This window comes from Corvus hawaiiensis, chromosome 2, assembly GCF_020740725.1.
Source record: "Corvus hawaiiensis isolate bCorHaw1 chromosome 2, bCorHaw1.pri.cur, whole genome shotgun sequence".
NCBI lineage: Eukaryota > Metazoa > Chordata > Aves > Passeriformes > Corvidae > Corvus > Corvus hawaiiensis.
This window is the reverse complement of record NC_063214.1, coordinates 32,840,456-32,866,418: the sequence shown is the minus strand read 5'-3', so window position 1 is coordinate 32,866,418 and position 25,963 is coordinate 32,840,456. Positions and strand designations below refer to the sequence as shown.

Here is a 25,963-nt window from a genome sequence, read left to right as displayed (position 1 = left end):
TGACTCTTTAAGACATCTTCATCTCATCAAGATCTTTCTTTGTATCATCTACTCCCTGAAGCCCAGCAGAAGTCCCTGGGACACAAGAGACCTCATGTTGCCATGCTCATCTGCTGGCAGTCGCGAAGAACAAGTTCAGAAAGAAATCTCCATACACTCCAGCAAGTCTGTGCTGGGGCACACTCTGTACTGAATAAATCTCTTCTCAGATTTCAGTTGCCAGATGACTCTGCTAAGGATGTGAAATAGATTTTTTTAAAGAATATTTATAACAGCCAAAAACTGGAAAATTTTCACTCAGCTCATAAAAAAGAAAACATCAAAGCCAAGAAGGGCACCCTGACAAAATCCTTACAAAGCAGGGAGGTACTAGGTCTTTTCAAGAAAAGGTTTGCTACAAAGGGGTATTCTAATCTGAGCAAAATGTTCTTGTGATCTCATTTATAGAAGCAATTGGGCTGCTTGGACTGTATTCCCTGTGTTCTCTGCCCCTTCTCTCCACAGTAGAATAAGAATAGCTGTACCTGAGGCTGATATTCAGTATGGCTATTTTCTCCTCAGACAATTCAGGATTTTATGATGGAATCACCAGCACAGTCGTACTTCTAGTGCAGAAGCAGCTTTGTGTACACAATGACAGTGACAGAGGGATGTGTTATCACCCCAGGGATTTGATGGATAACAATGCTGCTGGAACAATGTAATTTTATTTTTGATTTTAAATACTGGACTCCTTTGGTTTCCTAGCCTTTAGGCTGCATTTGTACGTGCACCAGCTGTTTGTTACATTCTTGATGGCTAGGTCTTGGTATGATTTAAAAGGCAACTGAGATTATCTCATGATCTCCTGACTTCTAGATTTTAGTAAAAACAGCAAACAAATAAAAGCTGAGAGTCAGCCATGGGAAACAGCAAAACAGCTCTTATCACTGTAGCATGCCAGTCCCATGGGTATGCATAGCAGAGTACAGACTGTCAGGAACTAATTAGCTACAGATTGACATCATTACTTGCAAATACTTGGAAAACCATATTGATGCTGAAGGCATCTTCAGTGATCCTGCAGGTTCCAAGGGATGTGCTTTATGGTGTCAGTTCTGCTGCATTCCTGAACTTTCTTCCCTTCATGGAGGAATTGGATTAGATGCTAAATATATCAAATTGTCCAAAACTTTAAGGCTACCATGAGGGCAGGCAAAACTGCTTCAAACAGAAGAATTTCTAAAGTGAAGCCTAAAGTGGAAAATACATGTTGATAACTCAGGACAGATTAGACCCTCAGACTCATGTAAGTACTCCTAAATCAAGTGTTACAGGGCTTTGCAATATACATGCATTATCCACAATAGAAATTTCAGCTGGAACACAGTTCCACAATCCAAAATAGCTTTGTTCACAGACAAACATGTAATCTCAGAATTCAGAATAAAAAAACCCAAAATGTATAAATAATCTAGACAGGTTACTTGGTGAGAAAAAGTTGAGATGGAATGTTCTGGCCTGTTGCATAATGACATTATCCAAAACTTTGTCTTTATTAAAATTTATAGAAAAATACATCAAATGTGAAAGAATACACTGCACCAAGAAAAGATACCATCCTGGTAGTGAAAAACATTCTATAGAAAATATCAACAATATTAAGAGATTCTTCTGAAGTCCAGTGAAGATGAGGCGTTTTTTTGTCCTGTTGGAAAATTGGTCCATCCATTAAACAGTCAGGGTTCTAATGAGCCAGTCTCTTGTTTGCAACCACAGATGAGTACAGAAAACCTACCTTCTACAAATTACTCAGCTAAATAAACAGAGGCCCTATTGGCAGCCACCTCCTACACATCCGTGAGAAGGTAATAGAGACCAACAGCAGGCATTGGAGCATAAATCCATGTCTGACTGTAGTTTAATAATAATTTGTGCTGGCTGTTTTCCTTGGCTTTCTTAAATAACATCATTAGAGGTTTCTGGTTTTAAATTTGGTGCATCAAAAAAAAAAAAAAAGCAGATGTGGAGGATAAATAATTCTGATTATATATTTGTATGCAAACAGTTCATCACTGTGCTCTATATAATGACTTCCCACAGATTTTGAGATGTGGAAGAGAATCTGCTTTGCATAATCTTTTGCCTGTATTGCTTGTAAACTGTAACTGGGTATTTATCATATTTATTTTTCCAAGAAAATGGACACGCAAGGACAAATGTGTCATTTGACCTGCAGCAGCAGTTCAGATTCATGGTCTTGGCATTCTAAAGCTCTGTTTGTTTCAAAGCAAGAAACCAGTCTGAGATGGGTAGTGAAGCAGGACATTTTCCTCTTAATCTCAGGCAGCTAATACTTTGTTATGCCCTGAATATCTTTTTATCCAGTTGTAGCTCACCTCTTCTGAGAAAAGGGGAGTAGGGAGGGAAGCTGTTTCTGTTCAGGAACCAGCTCACATTTTTCAAGCCAGTCATTTTTCTCTCTGAACCTATAGTGCATTTTAAAGAGGAAGTCAGGTATTTTACTAAAAAAGAAATTTTCACCTTTGTTAAGAGCTAGACTGCCCTCTTGGAGTAACAAAGGCCTGACATCCTCATAAAAAGATTGCTGCAATGTAAAACAGGGTCTCTTTTCTTCCATATTGGGAAGTGATTGAGTTTTTCCCCTACCAGCCAAGTTGCAAAAGCAAAAAGGTGGCAATCATCCTTGCTTACCTCATCTCAGGGGGCATCCAGTCCTTTTCAGCTGACAAAACATAGTGGGAGGAACCCCACTCAAGCAATGAGAAGGAATTACTTCCTCCTTTGCATCTGTCACACTCCAGGTATTGAGCAGAGTTTTCAGAGGAGCAGAGCATCCACAGCACTTGCTGGCTCCCTGTAGATCTGCATGTCCCAGATCTCTTAAAATTTTTATCTTATACTAGTGTTTGCTTTCACAGGGTAGGTGTTAAACAGCTTTGTCTATTACGAGGACTCAAGGACAGTCCTGGGATGCTCCTGCACATTACTCAGGGAAGCCCTGGGAGTGCTATGCAAAGGGTGTGAGGAACTGTGCCTTCTTGCTCTTGGGCTCATGAGAAGACATGAGGTAAGGCTCTGCTCTCACTGCACGAGGGTGGACAGAGGCATCCACTGTCTGACAAGATCACACCTCTACACTATAACCCTAATACTGAGCCTGCAGAGGGACAGGTGATAATTGCCTTTCCTTAAGAAAAGGATCCAGGCAGAAGATCAGGCTAACGTAGATGGAGAGAAATAGTCATATTTTGTGATTACATCCTCACCAGCTGGTGCTTTGAATTAGTTTGGCCAAAACACTTGGACATCGCTTCTGGGAGCAAGAGGCAGAATTGCTTAATGGAATTTTTTCTGTTGTTCCTCCCACCTTTTTTGATATAATTGCCCTTGAGCAGCGCTCTCACTGGAATACGTTACAAGAGGGGAAATGAAACTTTGGCACTACTATGTTTAAAATAAAATGTGAGGTGGCCATCAAAGCACCTCAGCTGACAAGGACAGCAGGGGAGCATCAAGGACAAGAACATTTCAGTATTTGCTGGAGACATGATCTTAGTTACCTGGTTCTCATGTGTCAGTTGTATGTACACACCCTCTCAGGAGATAGAAGTGAGATGAAAGGGAGATAGGGTGCTTTGAGAAAACCAAGTCGAGCATTGACAGCTGTGTAAGATGTACTAGCAGATAGTGTGCCATAAACCAGGCCCCTTCTGCAGCCTTGTAATCCCAGAAAAAACTGTAAACCCAGAAATAATTAAACCAAAGTTCTTGAAACACTGTATGAGGGCAAATATCCTCTAACAAGTGCACAAGAGAACTGCAGTTCTGAAAACCACACACATCTAAAACTTGTTTTATGTTTATAGGGTAAGGTAGAAATAGTTTCAAGAGATATTTGTTTTACATTTAGAAGTCACAGAAATTAGTCTGCTGGTGGTGTTGTGATGTTTTAGGCTAAGTTTGTATGCTTCTGACTTGGAAAGTCAGGATTTACCTGTAAGCAGCAGGAAAAACTGGGTTGAGTATGAAGCAGTGGGTTGAGTAACCAAATCTAACGTGGTTTGGCCAACAAGGCCTGAGGAATACTGAAAATGTCCTAATGATTATTCACTCAGTGATCACAAAGCACACACGAGATAAGCAAGCAGGGGTTGCTCATGCTATGGCCCAACCCCAGCATGCTGCTAGGAGCAGTACAGATAACACTCAGCTGTGTTCCCACAGAAGCTTTATTGAGTATGTAGATACAGGAGTCACCATTTGTCTGCAAGCAGAAGGATCAGATCTTTGCCATGGCAATATCTCCTATGACAGAAGCTCCAGAGCATTCTGAGGTGTTTTATTGCACCAAGAGATACATACATTGTATTTCCAGAGGTCACTTTTCAGAGGAAACATCAGTATTCCCTTTATAGGTTCTTTTTTACATCTTCAACTGCTGACTGTAATGAGGGCAGCTTTAACCATTCAATAGAGGTTCATCTTACTGCAACAGTGTCTCTACCTAGTCCTCTAGGTACATAACAGACCTCTGGAATCAGAAGAGCTATATGGCTTGGTGGAAAGCTCTTCTCCATTCCAGCCTGGGAAAAAGAAGCCAAACTAAGATTTTATGATGCAATCCAGATAACCTCTTTCAGTTTCACTTCGGTCACATATTGGCAATTTTTCAGGTCTTTGCCCCAGTGACCTTCAGAACAACCTAGACCAATGTGGTTTTGAAGTAAAAAAAAAAAAAAAGAAAAAAAAAAAAAAGAAAAAAAAAAAAGAAAATTGGGCTTTCAACTAGGGTAGAAGAATACAAGAGATGTGAACACATGGACAACACACTCTAGGTCAAGCCCTTACCAGGCCAAATATTCCCATGACCCTACAATAATAAAATTATTATTATAATTAAGGGCTAATTTAAGGAATGTACAGTATTTACAGCCATTAACACTAGACAGAAGATAATAAGTAATAGAGGAACAAAGTAAAGGCAGATTAAGACAGAGCTAGGAGGAGGTTCCCAGGCTCTTTCCTATTGTGCTGAGGAGTGTGTTCATTTCCTCTGGTACCTTGAGTAGCAAATGCCATTCAGGGCCTACCTAGATGTTCTCATGACAAGAATCCCTGGAGAGAGGCTATCTCCAGCACAAGGTTAGAGAAGTTCTACCGTCTTGTTCCACTCAAGGTCTACAGCATCTTATAAAGAAAGCTCATAGCAGCTGATGGGCCTGTCTCCCAGCTTAGCAGGAGTCAATAATGCTCTCTGTTCCCATGGATGTAGGAATTAGTCAAAATCAGTTGTCTTAGATTACATGAATGAATCTCAGAAGAGTAGAGTGCTTTCTGTAACATCAGAACAAGTCACATTCAGTCCTCAGGCCAGTTCATTTCAGTTCAGGTATGAGCTGAGACCAACTAATATCTGTTCCTAAATTTTCATCCTCAAGACCAGGAAAGCTGATATCTAGAAGGATTTTGCTGAGACTGTCATTCATGGTGTCCAGGATAAGGCCCTCCATGAGTGACCGGTTTTCAGTAAAGCCAGAGGCTGTCAGTTCAACAGAGGATTGCTTGGAAGCGTCACGAATAAACGCTGGAGAGCTCGTGAGGGGCACATGGACCATGTCACTGGATTCTGTATTGAGCAGTTCCCGAGGAGAATCAAAGAGAGGATTTTTAAGGGGTGTGCTGTTAAAACCCAGCAAGTCCTGGTTGTCCTGGAGGGGTGTGAATGGCAGCTGAAGGGTTTTCACTGGACTGAAGTCCAGCTCATGACTTCCCTTGGCTAAGGAAGCAGACTTCCAGGGGTCAAGGCCCTCTAGTGATGGGGTAGTAGTGGCTGAGACTTTGCTGGGAGTGGAAGAAACCGGCAATTTGCTGAACATGTCCTTGACTGGTGTTTTAAAGGCCCCCTCTTCTCCCTGTGAGCAGCTGAGCTGCGATACCTTCTCAAGGGGCTGGTTTTCCTGCGGGAAGGGACGGTCTGCCCCTAACCGGAAAGGGTCAAAGCCGCTGCTTTCTGGCAAAACAAGGACAGGTTCTTCTGAACAAGGCAGTGCTAGGTGTTGTTTCCTTCTGGATCTGCCCACTTCCCGCCTTTCCCTCCTCTTTATAACTAAAGAGTCAGAAACTGCCTTAGATGGGGACTTCAGTGTGGTGAATTGTTTCCTCTCCTTTGTGGATGAGTCTGGGAGGAACAAGCTTGGCTCTTCCTTGACTGTTACGGTTGAGGCAAATGGGGACAGCCAATCACCCAGCTGAGAGCCTTCTTCCTCCTTTATACAGGCACCCTCAGGGAAAGAAGACAATTCCTCACCAGGCTGTGAGCTGTTGTGCTGTACGGAATGGGTTGGGGAAAATAAACCTTCGTCACTTTGACCTTCCTCCTTGACAGCAGCCGTGGGTAAGGAGGGTGACTCTTCTGCAGACAGTGACATCTACAATGAAACAGAGGTGACATGCAGTCAGTAAGCAAGGCTTTAACCTACCCAAAAATCCAAACAACAGTGGAAAGAAAAGAAAGACTGGCGTTTAAGGTCAGCAGAAAGAGTAAGAGGAAGCAGTAACCATAACAGACCAAGACTGATCTCTGCGAAGTTGATAGAAAGAAGCCTAAAGATCACATGGAAAGGATTCTAACTAAGTGTCTGAAAGTCATACCCTCCAGAGCACTCCTGCTCTGAGGAACTTCTAGGAGTGCAGGCAGAAGGAGAGCTGAATATTTCTGGAAAAAATATAACCCCTTTGATTTCTTCTTACATTATCTAAATGGGAATAACAAAATTAATGAGGACAGCTTTCCCAGAAACCAAGGAAAAGGAAGAGAAAAAAAAATGAGGTTATCAAAAGAAAAAGAGCACAGGAGAAAGATCAATCATAGCTGGAGAGAACATAAAGCAGCAGGCATTCAAAGGAAAATAGGATTATGGTTAGACAGGACAGAAGAAGCTACAGCTTTACAATGTCTAAGCATACAAGAGCAGTCAGTGAGATGCCAAGAAAAAGATCTGTTTAAGAACTGTTTTTCTTGAGCCCAGAATAACTGGGAACTTCACAGAATTAGCAAACAGCAGATAGGAAATCCTCTGGGAAGAGATTACATGAAATACATACTCTTTTAGAAGTTCCTTATTGTTACATGTCTATAGAACTATAAAAAATATGAATGTTTTAGGGTCAGAACAAAGCCATTCCTCCCATTCTTCTTTCTTCACATCCGAGCAGTAGAGAAAAATTGTCTTGACCAAGCCATAGAGTCCCCTCCTCTAGTGAATTACAGAAACATCCTTAGAGCAAATAAACTAGTAGGTAGTAGTCAGCCTAGAGACAGTGAAGGACAGCAAGAATTATCACTGGCTAGTTCTTTAATAGGAGCTTGGAGTTTTAGAGCACCTAGTAAAGATGCACAAAGCAACCATACAAAGAAAAAGTCCATTGAAGGCAAGAGAGATAGGAAAAAAAAGTAAACAAAAAATCCAAACTAAATCACCCTCCCTAAAAAAATTCCCCACACCCTCCCTAGCTCCCTCCTCACCCACCCTCCAAAAAAAAATTAAAAAACAAAGGGAAAAAAAAAGAGAACCACGCAACCCCCCTCAAAGCTCCTCAGAAATCAAGAAACCAACCTTTGGAGCAATGCGCACACGCTTATTGCTCTGCAAAGTCTCCGAGCTGTTAAGGGAAGCTCCCTGTGCCATGGACAGAGGAACCTTCATAGAAGGCTGCAAGACAAGAGGCTGACTCAAAGGAAACTGGATCGGAACCAGGTAGGAGTTGACACGAGGAAGCAAAGGCTTCATCTTTCGGCCTGGAAGGGAAAAGAATGGACTCACTGGCCTCTTGCCTGTCCTCTACTGCTACCTCTTGAAACCAGGCACCTTACAGAAAGTCCTTCTAGACACCCCAAAATAAACATTTGCTCAGATCACTTGCCTTCTCTGTTAATTTTAAGGATACAAATACCAAGCCAGAAGCCTCACGAACAAGCAAATAAATAATCTTTCATGCAGAGCCTACCCCTCAAGTTGGGGCTCTTACTCCATTTGAGTGCCCAATTTCCACCATCTCACCCTCTCAGACACAACAATACTGCTTTCCATTTCAAACCTAACAGTAAGGAGCATAAAAGCTGGCAAACTGGGATAACACATTCCACTTGTATTCCTAAAGGAATCTGCAAGAGTACCCCAGATTTATTGGATTGGTTCTCTGTGGTCTAGACTGATGTAGACACTTACGTGAATTCTGGGGTTCACTTTTGCTTCCCATGTTCTTCAGGGGATCTGGAAGACGACTCTTTTGTTGCTGGAGTCATTGTGAAATAAGTAAGAGGAGAAGGAGAAAAGAAAGATTAAAAGAAAAGAATCCACATTTATTCTGCTGCCTCACTGGGAACTGTGCTGCTCTAATGCAGAGAGAGCAGTTGTTAGCACCCAGCACTCAGGCTGGCTCTAGGTCTGTGCCACTTGCTGGTTTTCAGCCATGCCATCCCAAAGCCAGCTGCCCACCAAAAGCTGTGTAGGAAAAGAGACAACATGACAGATCTGTTCCAGCTGCAGACTCTACTGAGAAGTGACCTGGTTTCAGCATCCTCAGTGCCTGAGGAACAATGAATAGGATGGCTTTATTGTATATTGGATGTCTATACAAACCACAGACCAGGGAGGTGTTCAAATGGAATAGCACAGGCAACAGTGGGATCAGAATTCTGAGCAGATGGAAAGAAGGCCAGGGTTGTAGCTGTGTCAGAAAAACATTTGACTGGATGCTTGCAAATCCGTCACTGTTAAAACTGCTGAGTGCAAGAGTGACAGCCTACAGGTTCATCCTTCCAAGAGCCACAATGCAGTGGGTTCCAAAATGAAAAAGGAGCACAGAGAGATTGTATCCTCTCTGGATCTGAGCCCCAGAACAGATTTGGACTGTTGTTATGGAGATGATTTTACCAGAAATCTGTTTGGGCTTGTTCTCTGAAGCCTATTGGTGTCCTTTGCAGCCTACTTCAGCAGCAGACTTCCAAGTTGCTCAAAGCTGTCCAGCTCTACCAGCTAGAGAGACTGTACCATCTGAAGGCAGTCGACATTTGGCTAGACCCCTCTCCCCACAAAGGGTGTGCATGGAGCTGTATGAGTAGATTCAGTAGCGACCCAGTCCCCCTCCCCAAGCCTCTTGTCCTTTCCTTCAGTGACTGGCAAGAAGAGAATGGAAGATCAAGCCCCGAGCCAGAGGGTAATTCTTACTGATTCAGAGCACTCAGGCGATGTTGGTGACCCCAAGTCCAGCGGCTGGTGGCAGAAGGTATTGAGAGGGAAAAAAATTAAGATGAAGTTATCAACCAAAGAGGGGGACAAATGGGACATTTTAAAATTGTACAATCTGAGCAAACAAAAGTTAATTCTACCCACCACTGCAAAAAGCACAAGAGTATAAACACACCTATACCAGACCCCCAAGCTCTATTTCTCTGACAAATTGGTACTTCCTAAAATACCTAGCTGGGCTAGGACAATTCCATCCTGTGACTGATAGCATAGGATACGCTTATCAAACAGCATAGGAACACCTGGCTGGCCTCAGTGGAAAGCTTCTCATTAGGAATTTGAATCAGGCCCATGGAAAGAAGTTGCACAAGCTGACAACTACATTTGGCACAGAACCTGAAGAATAAACACATCCCACAGAAGCTCCAGGTCAAACACACAGCCACAGCACCTTTTCTTTCAAATGCAGAGCTTGTCTATTTGTCAAGTGAAGTGACTGAAACCAGCTTCTACAAAAAGGCTGATGTCAAAGCAGCTTGACCTTACAGTTAAAATAAGGTGCATCAAGCTAGTGTGGCATTTAGAAACTGGATAGCCTGTCCTATTTTTTTTGCACGAGGCAACTCACCTTAAATACCTGGTCCAATGTTAGGCAACGGTTTGCATCAGGGTGAATAGTCCAGAAGGAGATTTTACCATTAGCAGACGTCTCACGGACAAACATATCATGAAGAGACAGGTTGTGCCGAATGGAGTTCTGGGGAGAAAGCGGTGGGGGAGGTTGAAAAGCAGTAGTTTTGTTATCAGCACAGCAAGGCCTACCTCAAACATGGCTGCCCTAGCAGAGGGATTACTTTCCAAAGTGCAGACAATACTGAACTTTCATATTCACAGCATACCCAGCCAACCCTGTCATGTCTCTTATTCTATTTACTCTTGAGATCCCTATCCTTGCTCCAGTGATCAAACATCCCATCATCTTGTTTAAGTAGGATGAGACAAGGGATGCAAGAAGTGGTACAGTGAACATCTGGACTGAGTGTATTTGGGGTGGAATGTTTAAATGAGCTTCCATTTTGCTCTGCAGGCTGGGGAATAACTTTTCATTTTGATCCAGAAGGCATGTGACATCACCCACAGCAACTCGAGGGCCTGCTTGTTACCTTCCAACCTGGCTTAGCTACATGTTTAAAATAAGGGAAATGATCCTCAATCCAGGTATAGATGTCCTTCAGGGTCATGCGCTTCTTCTCAGTGCTGTTGATGGCAAACTGGATCATGGCCATGTAGGAGTAAGGAGGTCGTTCTGACACTGAATCCTGCCATGAGGAGGAGGCAGCAGCAGTAGGAATAGCAGCAGCAGCTTCTTCTTCAGTCTGAAAGACAGGAGTGATATATGAATGTTCACGAAGCTGACAAGAAGGCCCATGGAACATCCCTGGATCCTCCTGGTTCTGCTATTCAAATCAGTAAAGGCCAGACTCAGGTTACACAGAAATAGTGATGCCCAATTCTTGCAAGTCTTCTGATCCACGTAGATTACTTCCTTATCAAAAGTTTTAGCACACATTCTTGTATTCTCCTACTTACCTTGACTCTTTCCTGCAGAGGCATCTGATTCTCTTTCTCTGTGTCTTCCTTCACAGAAGAGGGATTTAGTCCATCGGATCTCATCTTCCCCAGCCACTGGATGTTAGTGAGACTGTTGTCCAACACGGAGCTCATTGTCTCGCCACTGCCTGTTGGGATAACAAGCCCACATAATAACCACAGAATCATTTAGGTTAAAAAAGACCTCCAAGGCCATCGAGTCCAACCTGTGGCCAAACACCACCTTGTCAACTAGACCATGGCACTGAGTGCAGCATCTAGTTGTTTCTTGAACACCTCTAGGGATGGTGACTCCAAACCTCCCTGGGCAGTCTGTTCCAATGCTTGACAACGCTTTTAGGGAAGAAATTCTTCATGTCCATCATGAACCTCACTTGGCACAGCTTGAGGCTATGCTCTCTTGTCCTGTCATTTGTTGCCTAGGAGAAGAAGCCAACCCCCACTGCCCTACAGCCTCCTTTCAGGCAGTTGTAGAGAGTGATAAGGTCCCCCCTGAGCCTCCTTTTCTCCTGGTTGAACACTCCCAGCTCCCTCAGCTCTTCCTCATCAGCCCTGTGCTCCAGACCCTTCACCAGCTCCGTTGTCCTTTTCTGGACATGCTCCAGCACCTCAATGTCTTTCCTGTCGTGAGTGGCCCAAAACTGGACACAGAACTCAAGGTGTGGCCTCACCAGTGCTGAGTACAGAGGAACAATCACTGCTCTAGTCCTGCTGGCCACAGTACTGCTGATCCAGGCCAGGATGCCACTGGCCTGGGCACCTGGGCACACACTGGCTCATGTTCAGCTGCTGTTAACCAACACTCCCAGGTCCTTTCCTGCTGGGCAGTTTTCCAGACATTCTTTCCCCGGCTTGTAGCACTGCCTGGGGTCATTGCAATGCAAGTGCAGGACCCAGCACCTGGTCTTTCACATAATTCACGCAACTGGCCTTGACCCATCAATTCAGCCTGTCGAGATCCTTCTGCAGAGCTGTCCTGCCCTCCAGCAGATCAACACTCCCAACCAACTTGGTGTCATCTGTGAACTTGCGTGTCCTTGATCCCCTCATCCAGATCATTGATTATAGATATTAAACAGGACTTGCCCCTGAGCCCTGGGGAACCCCACCAGTGACCAGTCACCAACTGGATGCAGCACCATTCAGCACCACTCTCTGGGCCCAGCCATCCAGCCAGTTTTAACCCAGTGAAGAGTGCACCTGACCAAGCCATGGGCTGCCAGCTTTTCCAGAATAATGCTATGGGAGACTGTGTCAAAGGCTTTACTGAAGTCCAGGTAGGCTACAGCCACAGCCTTCCCCTCATCATAACTCTGCTTACTCACAAGTAGCCCTGCTACCCCTTCATCTGAGCTGTCAAAAGGAAGGAACCAGTCGCACTTCTAAAAGATGGTATTGCAATACTAATATTGTGGAAAGAATTCACCTTGAATTCCTGATTTCATGCGTAGTTGCCCAGTTTCTGAAAAGAGCTTCAGCCTTAAAAACAAACACTCAAACCAGACTATTGCTGCCAACCAAAACAGGACATTGTTGATCTAGTACTTCAAGAACTGAAAGATGTAACACAAGACCTAAGTCAGAATCTCAGATGTCTTCCACCAAAAAATATATCCTCTATAATTCTTCAGATTTCACTACATATGCAAAGCTATGTAGATTATTAGAATCAAATCCATAGCTATTTTGCAATTAACAAAATATTAATAATTACTGCATACCAAGATGCAAGTGCTGCATTGGCCCATTTCACATCTCTTTGTCTGTCAGGACAAAGAAAAAAAAACCAACAAAAAACCAGGCAAAGGCTACATACTGTTGCTCTCCTGTTCCTGTCCAATCAGAGGATCAACTCCTGAATGCCAGAGTGCTGTACTGCCTGCAAGACCAGGTGTCTGTGCAACATTCTTCTCTCTTTCTTGACCATCTGCAGCCTTGATTGCTGCACTGGCTTTCTTCTCTGATGGGAGATGCTGTGATGGTGCTGGACCTGCTGAACGGGATGTGCCCCCACCGCTAATGAGAATGAACTTGTTAGGTCCATTGTTGCCACACTCTTTTCCTTTTGCTGTCAATGCCTCTATGATGCTCTGGATATCAGCATTTGTAGGGATGGCCACCACCTGCGTGTTGGGCATTGTAGGATGGTCAATTATCCTTATTCCTGCTGGGAATTTCTGCAGGCCACAGTCCCTTTTGTCTCTGGGTTGTCTGTTGTGTTGATCTTCCTGCCTGTGCTCCTGCTTAGGAGTCTTTTCATCCTGACCTCTGTTCTCATCTCGTGCTGAAGTACTGGATTCATCCTTCTGTGGGAGGGTCAGTTTCCGTCTTTTGAGAATTAAGGGCCTGCGAGGGCTGGTCCTCATTATGGATCTATACTGTCACTCTCCATTGAAAGGGAGAGGAACAAATCCTGCAAAACAAAAGGTACAACATAAAGGGGGCAGCAAATCATCTCAAGGCCTCCCACAGAGCACACATTCTCAGCAGTCGCTACAAAACTAAAAACACAAAAGGAAAATAAAATTGAAAGCATTTAATAAGGCTGACAAGGCTACTGAAAAATCATACTGTACCTCCTTTACCCACATCTTAAGTAAGCAGGACAGGAGAGAGATTTGCAGAGTAGATAATTTCCATCATAAAGTACATAATAATGAGCAAAGTGTGTATGTGCTTTACAGAAAGACTTAGCTATAATGTGACTTATGACCAGCATCAGCCAGCAAGCTGGAGGGGAGGGAAGGTAGAACATAGAAATAGCAGTGCTGATTGCTGTAAGCAGCAGATTACACAACCTGCATGAAAAGGGAATTTGCAGGTGGTTTAAGATCTGGGAAGCAGATATTATCCTGCACACTACAAAGGCACACAATAAATGCAGCAGAAACAAGGTGCTTTAAAACAGACATAAAGTAAATGTGCTGCTCATTCCTTCGGCAGGTTTGTCAAGAACCAGGTAAATTCATCATCAGGCAGCATACAATTAAATGCCAAACTTTTGGACAACAGGTGATTGAGACTATAAAGTTGGAAGCAGAGGAAATAAAATTCAGAGATACTGTTTGCAGGGTAAGATGCTGTGAGAATACTGCTAATAATGCCATCAGGAAATCGGTGGAGCCTGTGTCTTTCAGCAAACTATACCAGAACAATATGCAAGTTGTACTTACTGTTTATCATTAGAGATGGCAAGCAGAATAGAAACAAATACCAAAAAAAGAGGCCTTTTGCATTGCTAGATTTGACGGGGTCAGCAAGCAAACGAGAAAATTTTCAGTAAGAATCCCCTGTATTGATACAAAGCAGTGTCCAGCAGATAGCAAGCTGAGCCGATGTCCTATGTACCGGGAGCAGACAGCCCTGCGATCATTCCACGCGGGTTCTGGCACCCGGCACACGCATGGCCCTTTGCGCTCTGCTCCACCCCCTCAAGGAGAGGTCCCGGTAAGACAGCGGCAAAAGAGGAATCCTCAGCCAGCCTCCAAAAGGCTGCGTTCCCTGCAGGAGCGCGTCACTTCCCAAGGACGCCTCGAGCTGCTACCACCCGTACAGGCCCGGGGGCACCGCTTTGTACGCGCGGCCCCGAGGGGACAAGGAGGGCAGCGCCAAAGGGCTCCCAGCTCCTTCTTCACCCACTGCAGCCGCTCCGTTGCCGCGCTCACCAGCAAGTTCACCTGCTCCCGCGGGGCCCTGTGCCCCGGGCCGGGCTGGGCCTAGGCGCTTCCCTCTCCCGGCCGCCCGATGCCCCTAGCGCGGCCCTCCGAGGGGTGCCGACCCATGTGGGGAGACCCTGGAGGAGCGGGATGGGCGCAGGTCGCGACTCACCAGCTGCCCGGCCGGGCAGGGCCGATGGAGCGCGGCGGGCCCGGCGCTCCCAGAGCGGCCCCGGTTTGAATTTGGCGCCCGGCGCAGCGCTGGCCTGGTCACGTGCCGGCCTGCGCCAGTGAGCGGCGGCGGGGCGGGGCCAGCGGGCCGGGCCAATCGGCGCGCGGGGGGCGGGGCCGAGGCGGGCCGGGCCAATCGGCGGCGGCCGCGGGGGATACGGATGCGCGGACGGGACGGAGCCGGGGCCGCTGCTGGGATCGCGTTGTCCCGCCCGCTCCGTCCCCGTCCCGGGAGAGCCGCTCCCGCCCGGCTGCGGCACTGCCGGGAGCGTCCTTCAGCCATGCCGCCCGTGGCTGGGAGCCCTGCCGTGCGCCTGGGCCGCCGGTATTGCGCTGACTCCTGGTAAAGAGCTACGGAGTTTTACCGTTTAACGTGTGTGTCACGGCTGCACCGGACTAGGAGGGACTGAACACGCTGCGACTTAGGTAAGCAGTAAGGCTGTTGCAGTCTCACACGTTTCTCATAAAATGTTCTCAAATTTCCTTGTCTGTGCTAATCTGTGATAAGTCAGGTTGGGTGAATTGAGCTAGTTGTGCCCAGGTGGCCAAGAAGGCCAGTACCATCCTGGCCTGTATCAGCAATAGTGTGGCCAGCAGGACCAGGGCAGTGATCGTTCCTCTGTACTCAGCACTGGTGAGACACTTGAGTGCTGTGTCCAGTTCCGGGCCCTTCACTTCAGAAAGAACATTGAGGTGCTGGAGTGGGTCCAGAGAAGGACAACAGAGCTGGTCTGGAGCACAAGTCCTAAGAGGAGCAGCTGAGGGAGCTGGGGGTGTTCAGCCTGGAGAAAAGGAGGCTCAAGGGAGACCTTATTGCTCTCTACAATTGCCTGAAAGGAGGTTGTAGGGAGGTCGGGGCTGATCTCTTCTCTCAGGCACCTAGTGATGGAACAAAGGGACATGGTCTTAAGCTGCACCAGGGGAGGTTTAGGTTGGGCATTAGGAAGAACTTCTTCACGGGAAGACAGACATTGGAATGGGCTGCCCAGGGAGGTGGAGTCACTGTCCCTGAAGGTGTTTAAGGAAAGACTGGATGCAGCACTTAGTGCCATGGTCTAGCTGCCATGGTGGTGTTCGGCCATAGGTTGGACTTGATCTCAGGGGTCTTTTCCAACCTAATTGATTCTGTGATTTGTTTTCCAATGGAAAATTAAATACAATGTTACTTCAATTCAAACGTATCCATTAGGTCAAACAAACAAATCATGCAAGATCTGTAGAATACAGGAGGGAGATGTCAACTCTGTTCTGTAACAAAGAAAAAACCAAAATTTCTTGAAGTTAAAAAGTATAAGTAGTTAGCAACTAGAAAGGGAAAGAGTTCTGATTATATTGGCCTGATAGTATCTTCTTGGCATTACAAACCACAGCGAATTAAAAAAAAGAAAATAAGTTTTTTTGGTTTTTTTTTCTTTTGATAGCTGACTTGATATAGCTGGATCAGGAGGTCAGCTGCTCCCATTCCTGCAGTGCATTTCTAAATCTACCTGAAAACTGACAAAAGGTTCAAGAACTACTGTTGGGAAAAAATCTGCCTTGAGATGTGTACAGTGTGCTGTTGCATAAATGTTTTGCCTTTGTTAAAGGCTAGATCTGAGATTTCCAAACAAGTCTGTCTTCAAATCCATTTGTTTGCCTTCTACAGATTCGAGAGCACTTTAGCATCTCCTCGGGGTGCTTCCTTCTTTCTTCAATTGGCTCCAACAAGCATCATGAGGTTTCTAAGTAGTTTTACCACACCTTTTGATGCCTCCGAAGAAGAAGTGTACCTACAAGGCCAGGAAGGCAGAGCTGGTTTTCCTTGAGAGGCCACGGGCAGGACCCATCCATTGTTATGAAACTCCACTGCATTTGGCCGAGAATCCCAGACGTGTGCCTACAAAACCTGTGGACCAGAACACCTCTGCTGCCTGGGTTGGTATAAATTATCTTTTCTCCAGCGTCTCACGGCAACAGGTTTCAAGTTTCTCCTGAACGTCCTAACAGAAAGTTACCTGTTCTGGATATGGAAAATCAGTAGTGCAGACCTGAATTCCCTGTATCAGCCTAAAGCATAAATAAGTGCTTGAGTTGCTTCACATTCTAAGAACAAGTACTAAGGTCTTGGTTATTTGAAGACATGAACTGTGGGCAGTCTGTACTGGTTGATGACTGTTTGTCTTCTAGAAAAATAATTCCCATCAGGAAATCACTGTTTTCCTAGGCAACTGAAAACCCTGCACGTAATAAACATTAGGGGAGATTTTTCTTATTGGCTTGCTGTTTGAAATAACTGCTGAACTCTAAATGTTACATGTTAAAGTACTGGGTGCATTGTTTAAGTCTGACACTGCTAAATTTAGAGAACATAGGTTTTCATTTCAGAATTATTTGTTCTAACCTGCCCTCTTTTCCATTCTCTGTGTTTTGAATAGTTTCTCTCCATACCAATCTTCTGATGGGTTCCTTTTCTGTTTGCAGTGTCCTAAAATCCTCCTTATGTTGTGTAATGTAAAGATTTATTTTTTTAAAGCAAACAGCTGCAGCAAAGACAGCCTGTTCCTATACAACAGCAGTCATCACCTAGGGGAGCTCTGTTTAAACATTATTGCTGCTTGACTCTGCTCTTCACAAAGCAAGCTCAGGAAGTGTGGTTTCAAACCTGCATGAAACATTCCTTTGTTCCTGTTGACCTGGAGGTATTTTTGTGATGTCTTAACCTTGAAGTAGAATATCTTCAATTTTTTCCTCTTTTTTTTTTTTTCCCCCACATGCTTGAGGCAGTTCGCTCTATAGTTTCTTAATCACTAAGTAAAATAACTGCTGTGAATAAGCATTCTTTTTGCTTGGAAGAGGTGGAAACATCCACACTGGTAGCTCTTTGATTCCAAAAATACAATGATTCTAAAATTTTTTTGAAGCTACCAGCACTGAAACTGTTAGATATTTTTCAATTTGGAAACTGTGGTAGGTTTGTAACTTCTGGAGGCATCCTCTGCAGAGTGTCTGTCAACTTCCTTCAGTGGAAACTGATTTTCTGCTCCTCTCTTTTTGGCATTATCTAACCTCTTCACACCTTTTCCACTGCTAGGTTCCCACATAGGTAAAACCTACCCTACATGTTCTCTGAAGCTAGGAAGCCATATCCTTAAAACCAGGGAGTATGTTAGGTATGTGCCAGGATACAGTTATTACAGAATCACTTCTCTTTTCCTGCACAAAGGCTTTGCATTCAAACAGTTCAGCTGACAGCAGCCAATCGCCATCCTTAGTTAAATTGTACTCAGTTTTTTGAGGAACTAGGTAGTAACTTAGGAATGCTGAAGGAGATCTGTAGTTACCGAAGCAAGAACTGAGTTTGGTCTGCTCTTGGGAAAAGCAAACTGGAATCTGAAATGGAGTCTGACTCTTTTGTTGATAACCAGGAAGACAAAGAACATTGTAATAAAAGGATTTCCAGGGTTTGAGTAAGAGTCCAGAATCATTCAAAGAAATACAGACTGTTGAGCTTGGACCATCTCTATTACAGAAAGTTGATTGTAGAAGTGGGTTTGGGGTGATCTGTTACTCCAGAATGCAGAAATTAACTATGTTTTGAAACAAAGCTGTTTTGGGGGAAGATTTTGAACACCATATTAACATAATCTAAGGGGATTGAGCTAAGTGGACATTCTTTAATCATTTCATGCTGCTCTCTCAGTTCAGCCTGTACTTCTTTAGGGAGGCTGAGGATTTAGTTCATTGAATCTATTTGAATTATGCTAAGACACAGAAAGAAGAAGGATCCATTCTGAACTTTCTTAAATCTGCAGGGGTTCCAGGAGTAGACACCACTTAGATTTCCTTTAAAACCCAAATCTTGAGTTCTTTATGAGTTGCTAGAGAATAGCTCACTTGCACCCCAACGACTTTCCAGAGAAGAGTCGCAGAACACGATGTTGAAGCTCAGAGGTATCTCTTGCATAGTAGATAACTTTGTCAGTGACTCATTTGCTTCGCTGCAGAACAGATTACCCAATGAACACAGTGAAAAATGGTGGGGAAGTAGAATCAGGTAGGCATTACTTGTCTGGAGGAAAGGGTTGGGTTTTTATCTTATTATTATGTCTTTCCCTTCAGGTGTGCCCACAATTTGACACAACTAAGTCAGTGGTGTTGAAAGCATGCCAGAAGAAGCATCGTGGTCCTCACAAGCCCTATAATCATGATGCCAACCACAGTTCATTTCATGCAGGAGGAGCTTGTCGAGGAGCTGTAGCCTGCAGATTTCCTCCTTTAACTTTTGAGAATCCATCAGGACATGCAGTACCTCAGCTGGATGATCCAAATCGCCTGAGAAAGAATGCACAATGCTCTCACAACCAGCCTAAGAAAGGGACAGCAGCAAACGCCAGCATCGAGGTGAAGAGTCCAGATAACTGTGGAGAGCCTGCTCCCCAGCCTGTGGAGCAAGAAGTCCTTAGTCCACCAGATGCAGAGGCTGCACAGGCTCCTTCCCCAAGGAATGGGAGATGCAGCAACACTCTGTCACAAAGTAGTCACGCCTGGCATCCAGAAAAAGAGCTGGCGTTTGGTATTGAGCCCTGTGGGAGACGGGAGTCGGCAGCAGTACTGGTCACTGATACTCCCGAGCACGAGTATGGAATAAAGGTCACCTGGAGACGGCGGCCTCACATAATGAAGTACCTGCGGCAGCAAGGGAAACTGAGCGCTGCTGATATTCTGGTGAAAGCAAACATCGAGCTCTCAAGGAGACAGGCCCACGCCTGACCTGGCGGGAGCAGCCGTTCTGCTGCGTGCAAGGACACGCCCGAACAGACGATGTCGCTTCGGGGGCTGAACAGGGGACGTGATTTTAGCTAGGCCCGCTACTGCGCCTGGCAGAGCCTCCGTGAAACCCCGGGGCGGGCGCGGGGGAGGGTCTTGACGGCGGGGGGGGTCTTTTGTGGCGGTGCTCCCTGGGGAAGTGTCTATGGAAAGGGCTTTGTGCCCCACGTGGTTCTCGCCAGGCCCGTTCCCCGCTCCCGGCGGGCGGCTCCCGCGGGGAGCGACGGCGGGCGGCCGTTGTGTTCCGGTGCGCGTGCGCGGCGCCGCGGCCAATCGGCGGGCGGCGTGCTCGCGACCCCGGCCAATGGCGGCGCGCCTCAGTGCCGCGCGCTGTTGCTAAGGGCAGCGGCAGGCGGGGGCCCATAGCAACGGCGGGGCCGCGATGGACGGAGCGGGGGGACCGGGCTGTCCCGCCGCCCACAGGTGAGGGGGGCTCGGGGCGGCGGCGGCGTCCGCGGGAGCAAAACGGCCTGGGCAGGGGCTGCCTCGCGTTGTAGCAGCGCCCGATGCTGGGATGAGCGGCCGCAGCGGGGCCCGGGCGGGCGGAGCCGCACGGCAGCGGCCACGCGGGTCGGTGCTGCTTCGGTAACACCCGCGTCCCGCACGCGGGCGACAGCCGTGCTGCTCTTTTATGCGCGGGTGTGTTTTATGTGCTTCACTCCTCAGCGTTGGCGTGCATCATCTAAATACTTGTAGATTAAACCGGTTTTGTGGTGTCTCGGTCCACTCTTGATTTCTAGGCGCTGCTGTGAAGCGTTTTCGCGGTGTAATTCAGCCCCTCTGCTCCTCCTAATGAAGCTCTCTGGGTATATCCTCACCGCTCTCGGTGTGCCTTTGCAAGAAAAAAGGAGGAATAACCTAAGTGAACTCAACTGATGTAATAGGGAGAACAGCTGTGAACTATGGAGAAGAGGTTTTGGAAAGACTTTATGCTGGTGGCACTTAAGTAGCTCAAAATAGAAATTATTTAAAATTAAATGTGAGTATACAGGCAAGCAGAGAAAACAGGGTTTGGCAGAATTAGCGTGATTGCAAAAAAACTCAGGAAAACCTATCTTTTGTGCCTCTGATGTTTGGATAGGGAGAAGTAAAGTGAGTAAGGAGAGAATCTAAACTTGAATTATAATGAACACAGTGTAGAAGGGAAACAGTATTTATTTATTACATACGTTATTACATTTGGTAATTTGAGGATGTAAAGCATCAATGGAGTTAGAAAGAGTCCTGTAATTGCTTGGGTCCACCCAGTATGCTTTGGAACATTAGATTACTTCTTTATTCAGACTTGAAAGACCTTGGGTTGTCTAGCAGTTCTGGAAACAATTTTTAAGGAAATTATGTCCAGATACATGTAAATTTCCCTGCACAGTAGACGTTTAAGTTTGACAGAGTTGACAGTACAGGAAATAATGCTGCTTTTCTGATAACAATTCTACGGGCATAATTTCTTTCTGCTAAGAAACTTGTCTTGTGTACTTTTATGGGTGCCCCACAGAAACAGGCTATCAATCATGGCAGTTCACGTGATAGCAGCTTCCCTCTCATCCCGGTTTATTAAAGAAACATCCATTTCTTTAGCTTTCTTAGTCCCTATGGTTAAAGTAAGAAAACTGGAATACATGAGCCTAAAGAAAAGTACATTGTTTTAAAATAGATCTGTAAGGCTTGTTATTTTTAGGAGTCTGACTCTGAACTTGGAGTATTCATCAGCACTGTAATACATTTGAGGAAGCCAAATGTCTGTATTCTTAGGAAGGTTCTTCTTTTTCTGAGATGAAAATAGTAAAATTATCCAGAAGTCACTAATCTGGTTACTAGAACTCTTGTTTGGTGAAATAATTGTCAGTTGTCCAAACAGTGGATTTTATAGGAAAGGTAAATGTGATACATAATAACTGGCACTTCATGGCAATGAAGATACTACGGGTAAAGCTTAACAAAGCTGTACCTGAGAACTGGTTGGCAGCATTTTTTTTTTTTTTTTTTGCCATTCTTTGCCCCCAGGGCTGGAATGCCTTTGCTATTGAGCAATGTGAAAAACACACGTAAAGATATTGAAAGTATTTTATTTCTGATGGACAGAGGTGAATATTACCAGTCAAAAATTAATGCATATTGTTTTGTAAGTGTGCTGTGTGATACATGATGATGGATAGACAGCAGAGGTCTTGGATTTAGGCCATCTACAGGCTGAGTCTTGCAAATACGGTGTTGTATTAGAGTTTCTTCCATTGGAGGTGGCTGCAACTGAAATTGCTCAACTTCATTTTAAAGTTTGACTTTCAGGTAGACATGGCATAACTGTCTTAATGTTTTAGAAAACTGTGAGCTTGATAGTGCTATTTCATTGTTTTGATAAGTGCTATGCCGTCTCTCTTATTTGGTCCATTTGGAGACTTAGCATGAAATTATGAATGTTGAATACAGTAGAAACATTCAGACAAAAGTAATTCTAAATTATTGTAAGCTTTTAAAATAGTCTGGAGGAAATTTGTTTCTTATGGTAGTATGTATTTTAGAATCTTGGAGACCAATGGACTTTGCACTTTTGCACACTAATCACACAGGATACAGGAATACTTAAAGCTTCCCACATGCTGCATTCCAAATGTGCTTCAGCTGCTGACTTGCAGATGTCATGTAAAAAGAACATAATTTTCAGGAGGTGAAAATCTTGACTGAGATCTACAGACACTACAAAACTGGATGTCAAGTATGGCAGTCCTGCCATCATTTTGGTGCTTCCTTGAGATGTATCAGTTAGTGGCTTTCAGTTTGTGAACTCAGGAACTCTGTGATGCTTCCTCAGTGTCTCCAGAAGTTAATGAAAAAAACCAGCCTGTTGCCAATAAGCTCCATTTTCAAAATATTAAGAGCCCACGGATTAAGAAAAGTTGAAAACTAGTTTCAAAAGTATTATTGTTGTCCAGCCAAAAGCTCTTTCCACATTTCAAAAACCTAAGTGCAGTTGAGGTTGTCAGGAATCTCCTGTGCCTGTTGGGCTTGAGTGTTTTGTATAGATGCACCATAATTATGATTTTGAGGAGAAAAAAGACAAAATATTTTGCTAATTATTTTAGCTATACTTGTAAACCAGAGAAGACAGAAGTTTAAAATTCCTTTTGAAAGCCTCTCAGCATCTCTGTTAGTCCTTGGGTATTTTTATTTAGCTGCCAGTGACCATCTTAAAATTACAAACATTTGTTAAATTCCAGGACTTAAAATTCTGCAAATCTTATCCTTAGATGAAAGAGAATTGGCTTAATATCCTGTTTGCTTCACCTCTTCCAGCTCTAAACATTATAATGAAGATATCTGTCTGAAGTGAGATAAACCTGTAAATATTTTATAAGTGTCGTTGATACGTACTCCTCGGAGTACAGATTCAAGCGAAAAGAAAACCTTTTGCAATTCGATGCTGCTGCTGTTAATGTGAATGAAGGAGTCACCTCACTTCCTGTGATGTAGACAGCAGTGGCACGAGAAAAGGCAACAATGTGTGACTAAAATTTTCAGATACAATTTGAGATTCACTTGGTAACAGCAATTGCAAAGAGGTATCTTATAGTTGAACCTTGTTTGAATTATCTCTTTAGTTTCTAGTAAGTTCTTTTCCCATCTCTGATCGTCTAGAATTTAGGTTAATGGGGACCCATTTTTTTATAGAGAGCCATTATTTTTCTCTTCTGCTTTTTTTTTTTTTTTTTAAATCACCGTTGGTGTGGCTTTTGTAGGAGGGACAAATGCGCTGACTTAACATAATTATGGCTTTGTATGTGTGAAAACTTCCTGCAACCAGCCTTGCATTGGGATAGCTCCAGACTTGTTTTGTCACTGAGGCACAGCTGAGTGATCTCCAAAATAAAACTGTGTTGCAACTGGGGTCGTGGGATGAATTATCTTCTAAGTGGATTTGCTGATAATGCCTGGAGATGTTGCCTTAGACTGCTGCAAGAACATTTATGCCAACTCTTAGTGCTCTTTAAAACATATTCTGTGGGATGTTTGAACTCTTAACTGCCTGTGTTCTTGCTATAGGAGTCTGGGTGCTTCTATGTTCCTTTCTGACTTTGCATTCTCATGTGGTATCTGAGGCAAAAAAAGAACAAGAACTAAAATCTAGCGGTGATATCTTGTCGAGTCACCTAGTTTGAGATCAAAATGACATTTTGCTGTTTCTCTTTAATGGCTTTCCCTTTCAATTTTTCTGAAATTAAAAAACTGGACTGGGAATAAAGGTCCACAATCAGTTCTAGTGTGTCAGTTCAGAAAATTTAATGTTCCTTTCCCTATTTTTACTTTGAAATACTATAAGATGAGTAATTCATATGTGTGTAATTTATAAGTGTGATGCACTGGTTTTCAGGGAACTTTGAGTTTTGTTACCTGGTCTGGGTTAAGCATAGCATGTTCTATTTAACTGCTGACTTTGTTGCTAGGAGAGAGTAGTGGCTGCTCTACACTTCACTGGTTTCATGTTGTAATGGGGTACAACATCAACAAAAGTGACAGGCAAGGTTTAGTAATTCACAAACAGAAGATCACAGGAGACAGAATTCCAACCCCCTGGGGATCTTGCTTTCCTCTTTTATTGGGCAGAGGTGTTTGAGAGAACATTAAATAGAAAGGGGAGGTTCTGCTTGTGGAATAAATTTCTCTTTCTTTTCCATAGCAGAAACCTCGGTTTCATTAGGTTCACCTGAAAAAGCCTGAAGCACACTGCTCTGCAGTTGCAGTGGTGATTAGGAGCTGAAAAGTCCTGAGTCATGGAGTCACCAGCTGTGAACTCTTGAAGGAATATGCCTGACAGAGGGTTCCTTGTCTGCCTTTTCTTGAAAGAATTATAGTAAAAACCCAGTTGAAACCCCCTGTTTGGCTACACACTTAAAGATAAGTTTGTGTGTGTATTCTTATGGTTGTAATCCTCTGTGCCACCCTCCCAGCATCGATGGCTTTGATGGTTAATGGCTTGTGTGGATTTCTGCCTTCTCTTGGCCTTCCTTTCAGGAGAAGAATACTCCTTTTGCTTTAGGTTTGCAGAAATGAATTTATTTGAGACTTCTGGCTAAGGAAAACAAGAATCTCCTTTCTGTTCTCCCAGTGAAGTGTAGCAGAGAATGACACAGGCTTTTGTTTGCACTCTTCTTTATGGTCTGAGTAGAAGTCATACTAGCTTCTGTTCAGAGAGTGCTGATTTATCTTCCACGTTCCAACTTTCTGTTCCCTTGTTCCAAGTAAGAGGAGCTAATCTTTGGTACTTGTTAAGTCACTTTTTGAATGGTGTGTAAAACGCTAAGCAATACAGTAGTCAAAATAGTTCTGAGCTCAGTATGTAACCTTTTCATCATGCTTTTATTCCTGTTGCAGTTTCTTGTAACAGTCTGTATTCTTTATTGTCATCTAGTTGTGCTCTCAGACTCGAGATCTAAACTTGTGATCTCTAGAACCCAACCAGACACAATCACAGACGCTGGAAGGGGCTTCTTGAGATGATCTGGAGCAACCCCACTGCTTAAGCAGGGTTGGCTGGAGCAGATTGCACAGAATGATGTCCAGTTGTGTTTTGAGTATCTCCAAAGAGGGAGACTCTACAATCTTCCTGAGCAACCTGTTCCAGTGTTTGACTACTTTGTCAGGAAAACTTTTTCTTGATGCTGGGTAGAATTTCATGTTTGTGTCCATCACCTCTTGCCCTGTCAGTAAGTACTGCTGGCTTTATTTGCTTTACACCCTTCCATCAGGTATTTATACACATGGATAAGTTACCTCCTGAGTCTTCACTTCTCCAGGCCCAGTTCTCTCAGCCTCACCTCATGTACAAGATACTCTGGTCCCTTAATCGCCTTTGTGGGCCTTTGATGGTTTTGCTGCAGTATGTCCATATCTTTCTTGCTCCCAGGAGCCCAGAACTGGACACAGCACCTCATGTGTGGCTTCACCAGAAGAGGGGTGGTGTCACCTCCCTCAACCTGCTGACAGTGCTGTCCCTAATGCAGGCCAGGGTGCTGTTGGCCTTAAGAGGGTGAATTGCCGGCTCATCGTAAACTTGTTGTCCAGCAAGACAATCTGAATCAATTTCTGAAAAATGAATCTCAACAAGCAGCATATGCTTTATTCTTTGTTTAACCATAATTCAGCTTTTCTCCTAGGGACCTTTTGTTTCCCATATGCTGTCGCTTTACTAGCAGGTTCCTGTTTAATCCACCTGAATATTAATTCTTCCTTGTTGGGGGTGTGTTTGTGCGGGTGTGTAATAGTGCAGAGTATGTCCCACTGCACTTCTGAGATGGTAATTTTATACAGGGGTTGGTTTTGTGCTTCCACAGATACCATTTTGAAACTGAAGACAGGTGTGATCTTTGAGTGGTCATTTTACCTTGCCTGCACAGTTCCATTTTACCTTAC

The 25,963-nt window shown here is 44.4% G+C and overlaps 3 protein-coding genes across 4 annotated transcripts in view; 2 read left to right on the top strand and 1 right to left on the bottom strand.

The window, feature by feature from the left end:
* Nucleotides 1-4,214: 4,214 nt before the first annotated feature.
* On the bottom strand, nucleotides 4,215-14,779 carry FOXM1 (forkhead box M1). 2 transcript variants are annotated; one of them, XM_048295702.1, is made up of 9 exons: nucleotides 14,694-14,779; nucleotides 12,682-13,278; nucleotides 10,845-10,993; nucleotides 10,418-10,630; nucleotides 9,883-10,011; nucleotides 9,234-9,278; nucleotides 8,232-8,298; nucleotides 7,620-7,801; nucleotides 4,215-6,431 (listed from the first exon to the last, which is right to left on the bottom strand). In XM_048295702.1, the coding sequence occupies exons 2-9, from the start codon at nucleotides 13,229-13,231 to the stop codon at nucleotides 5,379-5,381; spliced, it is 2,388 nt and encodes a 795-aa protein (XP_048151659.1). In that variant the 5' UTR covers nucleotides 13,232-13,278; nucleotides 14,694-14,779; the 3' UTR covers nucleotides 4,215-5,378. The 2 variants fall into 2 exon arrangements, with proteins under 2 accessions (XP_048151659.1, XP_048151660.1); XM_048295703.1 differs by lacking the exon at nucleotides 14,694-14,779 and adding an exon at nucleotides 14,531-14,593.
* Nucleotides 14,780-14,914: 135 nt separating this feature from the next.
* Nucleotides 14,915-19,656, top strand: RHNO1 (RAD9-HUS1-RAD1 interacting nuclear orphan 1). Its single transcript, XM_048294761.1, has 3 exons — nucleotides 14,915-15,178; nucleotides 16,398-16,666; nucleotides 18,851-19,656. Exons 2-3 carry the CDS (start codon nucleotides 16,499-16,501, stop codon nucleotides 19,499-19,501), a joined length of 819 nt encoding a protein of 272 aa, XP_048150718.1. The 5' UTR covers nucleotides 14,915-15,178; nucleotides 16,398-16,498; the 3' UTR covers nucleotides 19,502-19,656.
* Nucleotides 19,657-19,874: 218 nt separating this feature from the next.
* TULP3 (TUB like protein 3) overlaps nucleotides 19,875-25,963 on the top strand; it is a 32,419-nt gene continuing 26,330 nt past the window's right edge. The window contains exon 1 of the mRNA XM_048294760.1: nucleotides 19,875-19,981. Within this exon, the coding sequence (XP_048150717.1) occupies nucleotides 19,941-19,981 (41 nt within the window). The 5' untranslated portion in view covers nucleotides 19,875-19,940. The remainder of the gene's footprint in view (nucleotides 19,982-25,963) is intronic.